This window comes from Neovison vison, chromosome 11, assembly GCF_020171115.1.
Source record: "Neovison vison isolate M4711 chromosome 11, ASM_NN_V1, whole genome shotgun sequence".
Taxonomy (NCBI): Eukaryota; Metazoa; Chordata; class Mammalia; order Carnivora; family Mustelidae; genus Neogale; species Neogale vison.
This window is the reverse complement of record NC_058101.1, coordinates 50,864,255-50,878,109: the sequence shown is the minus strand read 5'-3', so window position 1 is coordinate 50,878,109 and position 13,855 is coordinate 50,864,255. Positions and strand designations below refer to the sequence as shown.

The window sequence follows — 13,855 nt, the reverse complement described above, 5'->3', positions numbered from 1 at the left end:
TCATGCTTTACTCGTATTTAAAACAAACACACACACACACACCTGGAATTTCAACTAACATACATTAACAACCTCAGCAAAGGGGAAGACTTTGTAGTTACCTGATTAAACATATAAAGCACCCTAGTGACATCGTTTGCATACTGGCAGCGAGAATAATCATCACTGGCCCAGAAGCCACCTCTGTCGCATCTGCGCCAAGCCTTCCTCTCATCCTGGGGGTTTCCGGGATAGATCCCACTGCCATGGGTATTCCGCGTGCACTGAAGGTACGCAGTAATGCCAGCTAACGTCCTGGGCCACCTAGACAGGCGGAGACAGAACAGGATGAGAAATCCTATGTGGACACAAGTAACAGCGGAGGAAAATGGAGGGGTAGGACTGGTCATGGATAATCATAGAGAAAAATCAAGAAGCAGCAAATTCCTTTCAGAATAACGAGTTTAAAAAAATTAAAAGGCTAGCATGGACTAGGCTCATATAAACTATCAGCCACATTTATTTCAATACCAGAGGATATTTTCTTAAAATGTTCTAAATGCTGCTATAGACACACAGGAAAATGGTCTTCTAGCCAGTAAAAAAAGAAAAAGACAGTTCCCAGGTGTGCAGACAAGTCACCAAAGCAGGTACAGAACTGCTATCCTTAGCAAGGCCTGCTTTGTTGCCCTGGCCCTTCAGTGGTATATAGAAATCTGGGACTTGAGGGAGTCTTCCCACGAACAGTTAACTGGTAAGTGGTGTTCACCATGCCTACACTGTTTGGACAAGCAGTACAGTGTATGCTGGAACTTGCTTTCTGGCTGGGAGTCTGAAATTACGGTACATGCTAGACAGAGGGTGCCTCCTCCACCAGCAATAAGAACTTTGGATACTGAGTCTCCAACCCGCTTCCCTGGGCAGCAACCCTGTATCCACCTCCATATAGGGTTGCTGCCCTTCATGGCTGGAGGAGGAATGGGAAGAAGCCTGCCCTTGGATCTCCAGAATGCACCTATGTCTTTTCTCTTGCTATCCGTCTCCCTATCTTACTATATCACTATAATCTCTCTTACCTGTGACTACAACTACATGCTGGGTCCCAGAGTCCACCTAATAAACTTCTGCACATGGGGCAGCCTAGCAGACCTCCAACAAAGTACACAGCTGAATTTATCTGGGAGAAGGTACCCTCTGAGCAAGTGACTACACCAATCTGTGGGCCCAGATTGTCACTAACAGTTGGAAGAAATCTGTCCTGTGAGCCTTCTCCAAAACTGGGAATGAACTGAATATATATATATATATATATATATATATATATATGTATGTATATGTATATGTATATGTATATGTATATGTATATATATATATTTTAAAGATTTTATTTATTTATTTGACAGACAGAGATCACAAGTAGGCAGAGAAGTAGGCAGAGAGAGAGAGAGGAGGAAGCAGGCTCCCTGCTGAGCAGAGAGCCCGATGCGGGGCTCGATCCCAGGACCCTGGGATCATGACCTGAGCCGAAGGCAGAGGCTTTAACCCACTGAGCCACCCAGGTGCCCCTGAACTGAATATATTTAATGGAAGTTACAGTTGACCTATAACATAGGGACTAATAAATTAAAATAGCAGTCATACCAAAATATAATTAATTCCCCAAATCTGCATAAACAGATTAGGCAACACTAAACCAAATCCTATTAATGCAGTGAAAGTTTAACTGCATAATACACTAAGGAGTGTCAAAAGCTAATTCATTAATCAGTCAAATAATCAGATTCTTCTTCTATTTTTAAAAATGTAAAATAGTCAAATTATGAGCAAAAATAGAAAATCCACCATAAATGGAAAACATTATGATTACTTAATAAAAGATGCAGAATATCACAAAATTCACAAATGCTATCTGTTTTGCTTTAAAGTATACAGATAAATATCATCTATTAACAGTTAATCTACATAAAGGACTTATCCATTGGCAGTAATAAATATTTATTTCCATATACTCAGGTCAGGGAGAATTTATTTTTTAAAGGACAAAAGATGGTTTTTTAAAAAGTACTTGAGAATTAGCTGAGCTAAAGATGTTGCTACTGCTTCTTCACCTTCGATTTATTTTTCATTTTTATTTACTTATTTATCCTTTAAAATTCATTTAAATTCAATTCATTAACATATAGTATATTATTAGGTCCAGAGGTGGGGGGCAGTGATTCATCAGTCTTATATCACACACAGTGCTCATTATAAGTCATGTGCCCTCCTTAATGTCCATCATCCAGTTACCCCATCCCCCCCATCCCCCTCCCCTCCAGCAACCCTCTGTTTATTTCCTATGATTAAGAGTCTTTTGGGGTTTGTCTCCCTCAATGATTTTGTCGTTTTACTTTTCCCTCTCTTCCGCCATGCTCTTCTGTTTTGTTTCTTAAATTCCACATATGAGTGAAATCATTCACCTTGGATTTAAAAGATTAATACCAAAGACTTTTCTTACCCTTAAAATTTGGGCAGTAGGAGTAGCAATCACAGGAGTACAAACTGGGTATTCAACAAACTTTATGCTGCTGTAAATTTCCCTTCATATTTCCCTTCATTTAATCAACTACAAGGTCCTTATTAAAATCCTGAACGTAAAAAACATTAAATAGTAATATACTTAAAAGACGTTTTTAAAACTACCTTGAAAGTGAGGAGAGTTTAAGACAAACGTGGTTACCTCTCACAAATTCTAAATTTCTGATTTAAAAAAAAAAAAAAAAAAGGATTATTCCACTCATTCTGCTCCTCTCAACACAGAGCCCAACACCAATGGCTCCCGAAGTTTCAGCCATCGAAAATCTTTCATTTCCCAAAATTGTTCTTGCTTAGAACCAAACAGGAGAGGAAAATGAACTTGGCTTTCTCCTAATTATCACGTCTACTTAACTGCCAATAGTTAAAAGTAACTTAAGCAATACAAAACCTTCTGAAGTTCATCCATAAAAAAGCCGTTAAAAAAAAAACAGGACACACCATTAGCCTTTTGAATTCTGCAATTCTAGTAGAATTTCCAAAATGTTTCCCTAAAGTAGTGGTTCTTAAATTTTACAACAAACCATGAAACGTGAAACACTCTGTCTGCAGAGACTGTTAAATCAACGTAACTGAGATACAATCCAGGCACGTTTTCTTCTTAATCTTCATACATGACTCTGACATCACTGTTCTGAAGGGCAGTCCTTAGATATACAAGGACATATATATGAATACATACATATTCTTAAATTTCCTTCTTGAGGATAGTAGACCAATTATGCACCTTTAAGAATAAAAACAGATATGGGCAGATCATTTTTCCAGCACTCTCCATGTCACTGACCTGAACTCCCCTTTATTGTTTACCACCCTCTCGGGAGGACAGTACTGTGCAGAGCTTTCTAACACCACAATATCGACAGTTCTCGTATTGTTCCCGCGTTTGGTCTGGACGTGACAGCCCCAATTTCCGGTTGATCCAGCCTGAATATTAGAAATGGTTAGGGCACTGCATGGAAAAAGATTTTAAAGACAGAGAAAAAATGGTTAGACAAAAAAGGCAGACAACCCAGGCTTCGATCATTCATTTAGCAAGTTATGTCTGAATGCACAGTGTGGGTAAAGCACCTGTTAGATAAAAATGAATTTAGAAAATGGTCCCTCCACTTAAGCACTTCAGCAGCAAGTCTAGACAAGCAGGCGAAGGGAGAACAGGACGCAGCCAGGAACGGGAACAGCAAACCCAAAGGTGGAAACGTCACAGCATGTTCTTCAGGCAAAACTAATGGAGACGTTTCCGAGATAGGTCTACCTTTTCACTGATTCGGAGGGAAATATTCAAGCATGAAGGAAGGAGATTAATATTACTAAGTGAATAATTAAGAAAATATTTAAGGATATTTTACAGAGGAACTCATTAAGTCTCTAAAAAGCTTTAATAAATTACCAATTAATGTTTTAACAAAAGGAGTTTTCCATGTAAAGGTATACTTCAATTTGTAAAATAGCTATATTTCTAAAGAGCTGTCAGTAAATTCAATTTTCAAGATGAACTCCTAATTCTCTAATATAAGGCCTGTTAATTAAAGAGCAAATGTCAGAACCTTCAATTAACCTTTCTCCCCACCACATGGCCTACCACGCTATCCTCTTATGTAAATAGAAAAATAAAGAGATAATTAGACATAAAGGATGTATCATTTTAATTAATTTACAAAGTTATGCCTTGAAGTTAAGACACATTTTTCCAGTCTCCTACATCATTAATGGCTATACAACATCATATGTTCTAATAAAGGCCTTGAGGCGCTATTACTCTGAATCAGAGAAAATGTTTATAATCTTTGTTAATTAAGTCAGTGAATAAACGAATATGCTATAATAAATATATTCAAGATAAAGTGACATAAAAAGTATTTCACATTAAATTTAAACAATGAAATTCCAAAATAAGCAATCATTCTCTAATCCAGAGGTTCTCAAAAGTCCTTGGTTCACAGCACCTTCACTGACCAGAAAACTGTTCGACAGAGCCCCAAACCCAAAAGAAATACCTCCAATGGTCTAATTATTAATTACATCCCAAAACTGTGTACCTATGTCCTAATAACTTCATAGTCATTTGAAAAAATAAGGCACATCAATTTGAGATAAGTATTTCATTCCTAAATAACCCAACTTCCTGATGGGCTATATTTGTCTTTTGAGCACTCCAAAATTAATCTAACGTCAAATACAGGACAGCGAGACCCTTACTTCATGTTCCACGATAACTTTCTCACAGTATTTGCATTGCACCATAGTAATCACCAAGAAATCGGCACCCTCAAGGATGGCACCAGCAAAAGGAAGGCAGCATGATCAAAGGACATCATCACTGCCAAGGGCTGGTAGCCATGTGGTCCCACAAGCATCAAGCATTACCATGCTTCTTCCAAAGCTTAAAATACCCCATAGCAGCTCTCTAGGTGAACTCATTGTGATGTCCCAGGGCACTTCAGCACACCCACAGGGAGCTACGGTCCTCACATATTTTGCCAACATGTTTTTGTTTTGTTTTGTTTTGTTTAAGATTTTTATTTATTTATTTGACAGAGATCACAGGTAGACAGAGAGGCAGGCAGAGAGAGAGGAGGAAGCAGGCTCCCTGCTGAGCAGAGAACCCGATGTGGGACTTGATCCCAGGACCCTGGGATCATGACCTGAGCCAAAGGCAGAGGCTTTAACCCACTGAGCCACCCAGGTGCCCCTGCCAACATGTTTTTAAAGATGACCTTTAGCAATACCTTCAATGTCTGAAAACTAACGACCAGAATAGAATTTCCAGGAACCTACAAGGCAGCATATTTAGAAATTTAAGGAGGAAGAGGCGGCTTCAATTTCATCTTTGAGGAAAACTACAAACTCTGATTCTTACTAATGAAGGATGGATAACATAAAGAAACTAATGAAGAATGAACAGCTATCTCAGGTTAACCAATTCAATAACTGTATTTCCTTTTTCTGCAACTCTTTTATTAATATGGAGGCAAATTCTGGGTAAAGGACTACAGTCTTCATATGGAAGATTTTCACAGGAGTCAAGTGTCCCTCCCAAAAAAACTATTAGGCAAGGATGCTAACCTTAGAATTAATTTTCTGTACTGCTATAAAGAATTTAAAGTATGACTTGCAAAAATAAATTTATAAAGTTAACCTAGTTACTTCACAGTTGCAAAAGTTTTAATTTAATTTAAGAGTTTTAAATTAAAGAGAGCATAAGCATGATCAGGAGTGGGAGGTGGGGAGGGCAAGGGACAGAGGGAGAGGGAAGACAGAATCTTAAGCAGGCTCCATGCCCAGCATGGAGTCTGATGTGGCACTTGATCTCAAGACCCTGAGATTATGACTGAGCTGAAATCAGAAGTTGGACAACTTAACCAACTGAGCCACCCAGGTGCTTCCAGGGTTGTGTATATTTTTAAAGCTTTATTGTTATAGCATGTGTCAATTATTACCTATTCATATAATAAATTGCTTAAAGCTCACATCTTAATGAGTTTAACATATGTATACGCCTATGAACTTATCACCACAATACAAGTAAGGTAACAAGAGTCTTCTCACTGGGACCTAATTAACTGTTTCTAACAATCTTATTCCCTAATAAAGGAACCCTGATTCTGGTTATAGCAGACCTGCTTCTACTAAACTACCCACCTTGCAGTTCACTATTACTTATAAGCTCTAGAAAAACTACAAAAATGACAACTATCCAAACACATGGCCAGTGATCCAAAACAAGCAGAAACCAGAGAGAAGTTGACCCTGGGAAGAAGGCATCAGCACTGGGGAGTAAGAGCAGGAAATGGTTTTCAATGGCTTTTGTCCAAGGACAGGTCCAACTCAAACAGAAATTCACAGCCTTACTCGCTGAAAAATCAGAGCACAGAGGAAGAAAGGAACGTGGCTGGAAGCCCAAACTTCTGCATATGAAATTGACGCCTATCTCTAACTGGCCCCTGGTTCCCACAGACAGAGCAGGGTCCAAGCAGATTTCAGCTGCTGCCATAACAGAAAAGACAAAACTAGGAGTTTGAGATTAGCCAAACTAACTGCTTGAAGGAACAAAAACCAACTGACTTCAAGCAAATAGAAGAGAATCCAGTCAGGAATTTGCAAGAAGTGGTTTTCCTTAAAGGCAGGATAGTAATTACTTTGGGCTTTTCTGGACAAGAAGCAACATCGAAGATATTATATAGCTACTTATATAACCATGTGAAATGTAACCATTTACAAATGTAAAAAATATTCTTCGCCCATAGGCCCATAGGCTACATGTGGCCCATAGCCTATACTTTGCCAGCTTCTCTATAGTGAATCATTCATACTGTTCAGGATAGAATCCAACATTACTAGACACATAAACAGTATTTTTTTTAAAATAGTAAAATATAAAATATATACATAAGCAAAGTAGTCAGGGATGATGATCCCAAGATGACCCAGATGTTGGAAACAGCAGGCAAGGATTGGAAAGCATCTACCATAAATATGTTCGAAGACACAAAGGAAAATATGCTTCTAGTAAACAAGACAGGAAATCTCAGGAGGGAAACAGAAATTATAAAATAGAACACTCTACCCCCAAAACTCACAGACATGATTCTCAACTCAGAGGGTCTTTATTTTCTAGATAGATAGATATAGATTTTTTTTAATGGAACTTATATGAATCTGAAGTGATTCTTATTACCCTAAGACGTCCTGGCGGAGTGTGGAAACTATAAATCTATTATTAAATAGTCAAGTTGAGTTCTGCCTTTAAGAATTTGGTAGAAAGGAAAAAAAGAAAGAGAGACAGAGACATGCAGAAACAGAGAGAGGTTGGGGAGGGAGAAGAAAAAGGAAATTCAATGCCTACAGATAAAGATTTTACCAAAACAAAATACATAGTGATGATAATACATATATCTTCACTCTATTTTTTGCATTTTATAAAGTTAATTTGAATTAATGATTTTGAATCTGAATTAATGAATCAATAATCATTTGAATTAATGATTAATGATCATTCCAGGCATGGAATTAATAGGACAGGTGTTATATTCTTTTATACTAGTGGAACAGAGAAAGGAAATCTCGTAAGATGTAGCCTTAATCAACAGAGTGAAAATTAGGTGATTACTAAAAGTGAAAATCAGAGTTTAGCAGCAATAACTGGTTAGAAATTATGTTTGGCATTAAAAGTTTACCTTTTCCCACCTAAAACTTTAAACAAAAAGTTTAACAGTGTTTTCTTTTAATCCTATGTTTTTTGGTCACAATTGGATGGAAAAGGTAGCTACTTAATTTCTGGAGATGAGTAATAATCAGGAAAAGGAAACCCAAAGGTTTGCATTTTTAAACGCAAGAAGATAAAATATCAATTTAAGTTCTAACTAAACGTGACAATTTTGAAATAAATAAAATCCACAGAGACAATTCCTCATCTAAAAAAGTTTACCTTGCGATCAACGAGCAGTTGTGAATCATGTTCTTTTCAACAAAGATACCTTGTGATTCATCAGTTTCAACTATCCGTCCATCCTGATACCACAACACTTGCATGTCCTGATCAATATATGAAGCCATACACTGGAAAGGAAGGCTGTCTCCTTCAAACACCACTTGGCGATGAGACGGAGTCATGTAGAAAGATGGTAATTCGAGGGGTGGATCTACAGACAAGAAAACAAAAACTTAGTAAACAAACACAATACTATATTCACACTCCAGAATTAAAAGTTACAGAGGGGCAACCTGGGTGGCTCAGTCAGTTAGGCATCTACCTTAGGCTCAGGTCATGATTTCCAGGTCCTGGGATGGAGCCCCGAGTCAGGCCGCCTGCTCAGTGGGGAGTCTGCTTTTCCCTCTTCCTCTGCCCCTCCCCCATTCATGTATGCATGCACACACCTCTCTCTCTCTCTAATAAATAAAATTTTTAAAAAAGTTATAGAAAGTCTAATTAAAATTATTTTAAATGGGAGAAACCGGTTTTCCTCAGTAACCAGCATTTGAATGTTAGCACCAACAAGGCTCCTACAGAGATAAATGGGTCCTAGATGAAAACAAAATTAGTAAAATTGAAATGAAACCATTTTATAATCAGTCCTGACATTTAAAGTTGTTCCTTTTGGTGGTAGCTAAGCAATTACTAAAAAAAAAAAAAAAGAAAAAAAAAAAAACCATAAAGTGATACTTAAACCTCGAGAATGAAACTAGTGATAAGTAAATACTAATAAATATATATAATTTTAGAATACATTTGGGAGAGAGTATTACCCTTGATTAAACCACTAGTTTCTGCTTATATAAGTAATACATACTTAATGAAAAAATTTAGAACATTTAAAGAAAGGTAAAGAAAAATCTTTTAAGATCCCATATATTACCATCACTGTTAAAAAGTTGGTATACTTCCTTCCAGTCATACAAATAAAAGTGAGGAATTCTAAATATGTATACAAAAATACACACAAACACCATGGGCTCATTAAAGGCCTTTAGAATATTTAGCCCACTGTCCACTGCTTTTAGCAACAGTCTATTCTAAAGAAAAACAATACATATACAAACATGCATGCAAGGAAATTAAACCTTACAATTATTTAGAGAGAAAATATTAACAACCTAAAGAGACCTGATAACAACTTCTATATCATGGATTGGTATGCATCTATTTTATATGAAGAGGAAATGGGTTTACATAATCTCAGTTTTAAAAAAGTTACAAAATATCATTAGAGTATAATGACATTTTGTTCAAAGTACAAGAAAAAGATGAAGAAAACATACTAAGTTATCTCTGACAACAGCTACCTTTGAGTGATAAGAATGCAATGCAAGACGGGCTTTAGTTTACTTCTTTTAGTTTCCCTTCTCTTCCAGCTTTACTGAGGTATAACTGACAAATAAAATTTTAAGAGATGCATTTAATTGCTTTATTCTCCCCTCCCCGATTCAAAATTATAAGATATTTTAAAAGTACATCATGATGATCTGATACATGTATATGCTGTTTCTTTCCACAAATCTTAATTTTCATCCAATAGCATACTTTGCTTGTGAAACTACAACAGTAATGATAATAAAGAAGAAATGTTGGTACACAACTGCTTATTTCCCACTACAAAGACTAAACTGGAATCTCCTTTGATCATTTTAAGGATGGCTTTTGGTTTATGTTTTTTTTCTTCTTTTTCTTTTTATAAATGTTATTTTATGTCTCTCAAGCCTTCAGATAATACTCAAAATCATGATTTTCAATAGCTGCATATTATAAATGAATGTGTCACAAGACATTCAACCAATCCCCTATTTTTCAGACTCAAAGATAGGCTTGTATTTAAATACTGACATACAAAGCTTATCATTTCCTAGTAATTAAGCCCTCATGTAGAATTACTGGATCAAACTCTATCAAATTTTTAAGAACCCTGACACATACTGCCAAATTCTGTATCAAAAAGGCTCTATTATTTATTATTTCACACTCCTACCAACAAATAATGATTGCATCTTCAGATTCTTTTTTTTAACTACCAACAAACCCCTGGTTTGCCAACTAATGGAAAAATCTGAAGATCTATACTATTCCCTGAAATTGTTTCTCATAAAGAAAGCTGTTCAGAACCCAAGAACCTTAAACACCAATCCAAAAAACAATTTTTTATCCAGCTGACTTAACTGTTCGCATAAACTAAATATGTATTATCAGATCCGTGAAGATTAATGGTTGTAATCAATTCCAGCACGGTATAAAGAGAACTTTCAGACTGTCAAGAAAAACTGAGTAACAAGTAAAATACGGCAAACCCTTCCTCTGCTTTCCCTTCTCCCTTACCGCATGTCAGCAACTCCTGCTTCACCCCCGTGACTGGCTGGGCCTGAAGGGACTTTGGATAAACACACCGCGTGTCCCGTACGGTGATGTTTCTCTCCTTCACCCAGCGATGCATCCACAAGATGTTGCAATCACACAAAAGATACTCAGTCTGAAATTCTCTGTAGCATTCAAAATACAAATTAGTGAGTGTGGTGAATAAAATTAAACAGCATGTTTGCTTTATACTGGCTTCTGCTTTGGGTGACAAGCACACCAGTGCTCACCCTCGGTGGCCTGAGGCACACAACACCAACTGGTTCTGTTTTCCTTTCCGGTGAGAAGACAGGCAGGATGGCTGACCCCAGCACATCTCCCTGGTAATTCAGGGACTAAATGGTTGAAATCAAAGCTGGTATGCAAACACGAATCTAGCTATCATCCCTCTTCTAGGCAACAAGCTCCTCAGTCCCAGGGTCTGGAATACCAAATCTCCCATCTTTTATGCCTATCCAATTTCTATCCATTCATCAGTAAGCATGGTGGCACTAACACTTGACCTTGAACACGTCTCCAATTGTTCTAGCATCATGGCCATGCTTTTGCCTTAAATGCCTACAAACTATTAATTTGGGTAACATAAAGGAATATTTGACCATTTATCATGGTTATATTTTGTCTGACCAGAGTCTATCAAGAGTGGAGACTCTCTTGGACACTTCTCCACTTGCACCAAGTGATACCAAGATACTTACCAACTTAAGGGGTATAAAGTTAAACCACTAAAAGTAAAAGAATACCTCATACTTGATATGAAAGAAAATACAGAATTATTTTTATATGAGGCAAGAAATTTTATAAGTTGGCACCTGGGTATAAGAAACAAAGGATAATATATACAACTGGGATAAAAGCACCATAATTTATTGAATACTTGGTTTTACAAAGCACTACTTATGTGTTGCACGATGTGCTAAGTCCAGCTAATAACAATAAATACAGATACTGTCCCCTGTCAACCTGCAGGACATTATATAATAGTGGAACAAACCAATAACCACCAATACAGAATGTGACCTGTTCTATGCAAATAAATCAAAGTTCAAGGAGCAAACGTAACGTGTGCTCGTAACACAGCACAGCAGCACAGACTTTATCTTATTAGTTCTGGGGGGAAAAAAAAAAAAAAGGAAGGTGGGAATTAGAATTGGACTAATTTCTAACTCCTAAGCACCACCTTCTGGTCAGTTTCCAGCACTAGTGGATAAAAGAAAAAAACTGGCCAGAGCGCCTGGGTGGCTCAGTCCGTTAAAGCCTCTGCCTTTGGCTCAGGTCCCAGGATAGAGCCCCACATCAGGCAGGCTCTCTGCTCCACGGGAGCCTGCTTCCTCCTCTCTCTCTGCCTGTCTCTCTGTGTACTTGTGATCTCTCTCTGTCGAATAAATAAATAAAATCTTAAAAAAAAAAAAAAGAAAGAAAGAAAGAAAAAAATGGCCATTTTCCCCCGATTTGGGAGGAAAATCCTTCTTCCATTCCTGCTATCCAGGGTCTCAAAAGCCAGATTATTCTTTGTCATCTTTTTTATTTTCTCAACTTCACAGAAGTGGCAGACCTGAGCCCACTAAATATGCTAAAAAGAGATGTTTTCACTAAAAAATAATGGCAATAAAAAGACCAGACAGAGTTTAATCCAACATGGCTCCAGAAGCATGTACATGGGTCCACCATGATGGCAAGGAGCCAGATGAATGCCTAAGTATTAGCTACATCTCAAGGAAAACTGCTAACTGATAGGTCTAGAAAATTCAAGAAAAACAGCAGAGAAGCGGAGGGGAGGAGAAGGGATGGTGGGAAAGAAGTCAAGAAACACCAAACAGCAACTGCTAGGGAAGAAGACATTCTTCCTTGGAAAAACAGTCAATCCCATAAATTATACACAATAAAAATTTAAAAAGCATTATACTTAACTGTATTTCCAATAGAAATTAGTATAACTTATAGTTTGAAATACATTATAGTTCAGCTTGAAATTCCATTAATGTCAAAAGGCACGCCCATACAATCTCAGTTAACAAAACTGCTCTAGGAGGGGGGGAAAAAAACCCCACCAATTCTAAAGCTACAGAGAACTAAGTCCATATGATTTTGCATTGATTTCATAAAGCAAGACTTTCCTAGCAATGTCAGTAACAACTTGTGAATTCAGTTTGGGGAAAGGGTTACAGGATAAAGGTAAATCCCCAAAACATAAAATATTCTTAATTACAGATTCTTCAAAGTGAGGGATGATATTTTATATTTTGAGGATTCATCAACTAGTCAAACAATAAAATATTTCCTAACTTTAAAATAAAATGAAAGAGAATTAATTGTCAATTTATTTATTCTAAACATAGAGAGATATAGTATTCTCAGGAGAAAATGGTTGTTCCAGTCTGAAACACATTACTCAGGTTTATAGTAGGTTTTTCGATGAGAATGCACACTCTCAAGTGAGAGTCTAACTTTTGCAAAATCACCAGATTTTCCCCATGAAGCCTCTGAAACCATTTAATAACTTTTTAATTTTTAAAAACCAAGATATATTTATCAAAACAGAAAAAAAATTCTTACTTACAAAGACCGTAGTGAGCCAAGATAATCAAAAGTTCCTTGAGATAATGAAGAAAACAAATTCCCTGAAAGGTTTCTAGGAAAAAAAAATAATAATAATAGTAATTTCATTTAAAAAATACTAACAATTATTTATCATTTTACACAATTTGCTAGCATATCCTATAATCACTGGGTAATGTTATAAAGAATTTATGAAAGTTGTTTTAAATCTTATAAATAGTTAACTAGTAAATGCGTTATCCAAGGGTGAAGAAATTTGTTCTTAATCTATATAAAGTAACAAAATTATTTTAAAATTATTACTATCAGATAATGACTTTCTACCAAATACCAGGTGAACCCAAAAGCTACCTTACTGAGCCAGAACTTTAGTCACGCTCTCATTATAAGTGAATTACTCTTCATGTGTTAACTCAGCTTCACTTAAGAAAACAGAAATGTAAAAACAAGAAAATGACAGGGATAACCTGAATAATCAGGGACACCAACCCCCAGGAACTGAATAAAATATGTCAACAGAGTGCAATGAGTCCAGGGTTCAAAACACGTAATTCAGTGTTGTCCTTGGGCAAATTACTTAACCTATCTTGTTTCCCCTTGTAACAGATGACTAATAAATATTATCAACCTTTGCATAGTTTTATATGAATTAAACCCAGAACACTCTATGCTAAAATTTGAGGTGGTTTGTTATACCCGTAACGATTCCACACTTGACCCTAAGCTCCAAGAGCAGAAGGCCTTGTGGGTCTTATTTGCCAGGCAGATAGTAATAAGCTGGGGTACACAGTAGATGCTCAATAGGGGTGGCTGACTATTCGGGATGTAGACTCTATCTTCAGGAAGCTTCTAATAGTAAAACAGAGCTGGGAAGATGGCAGGATGGTCTAACTACCGCAA

At 36.8% G+C, this 13,855-nt stretch overlaps 1 protein-coding gene across 1 annotated transcript in view; it reads right to left on the bottom strand.

Moving 5' to 3' along the window:
- The window catches only part of ADGRA3 (adhesion G protein-coupled receptor A3), a 128,461-nt gene that overhangs the window by 52,031 nt on the left and 62,575 nt on the right, over positions 1-13,855 (bottom strand). Inside the window, exons 5-9 of the mRNA XM_044225899.1 lie at positions 12,957-13,028; positions 10,361-10,521; positions 7,982-8,195; positions 3,341-3,505; positions 102-303 (exon numbers count right to left, since the gene is read on the bottom strand). Of these exons, the coding sequence (XP_044081834.1) occupies positions 102-303; positions 3,341-3,505; positions 7,982-8,195; positions 10,361-10,521; positions 12,957-13,028 (814 nt within the window). The remainder of the gene's footprint in view (positions 1-101; positions 304-3,340; positions 3,506-7,981; positions 8,196-10,360; positions 10,522-12,956; positions 13,029-13,855) is intronic.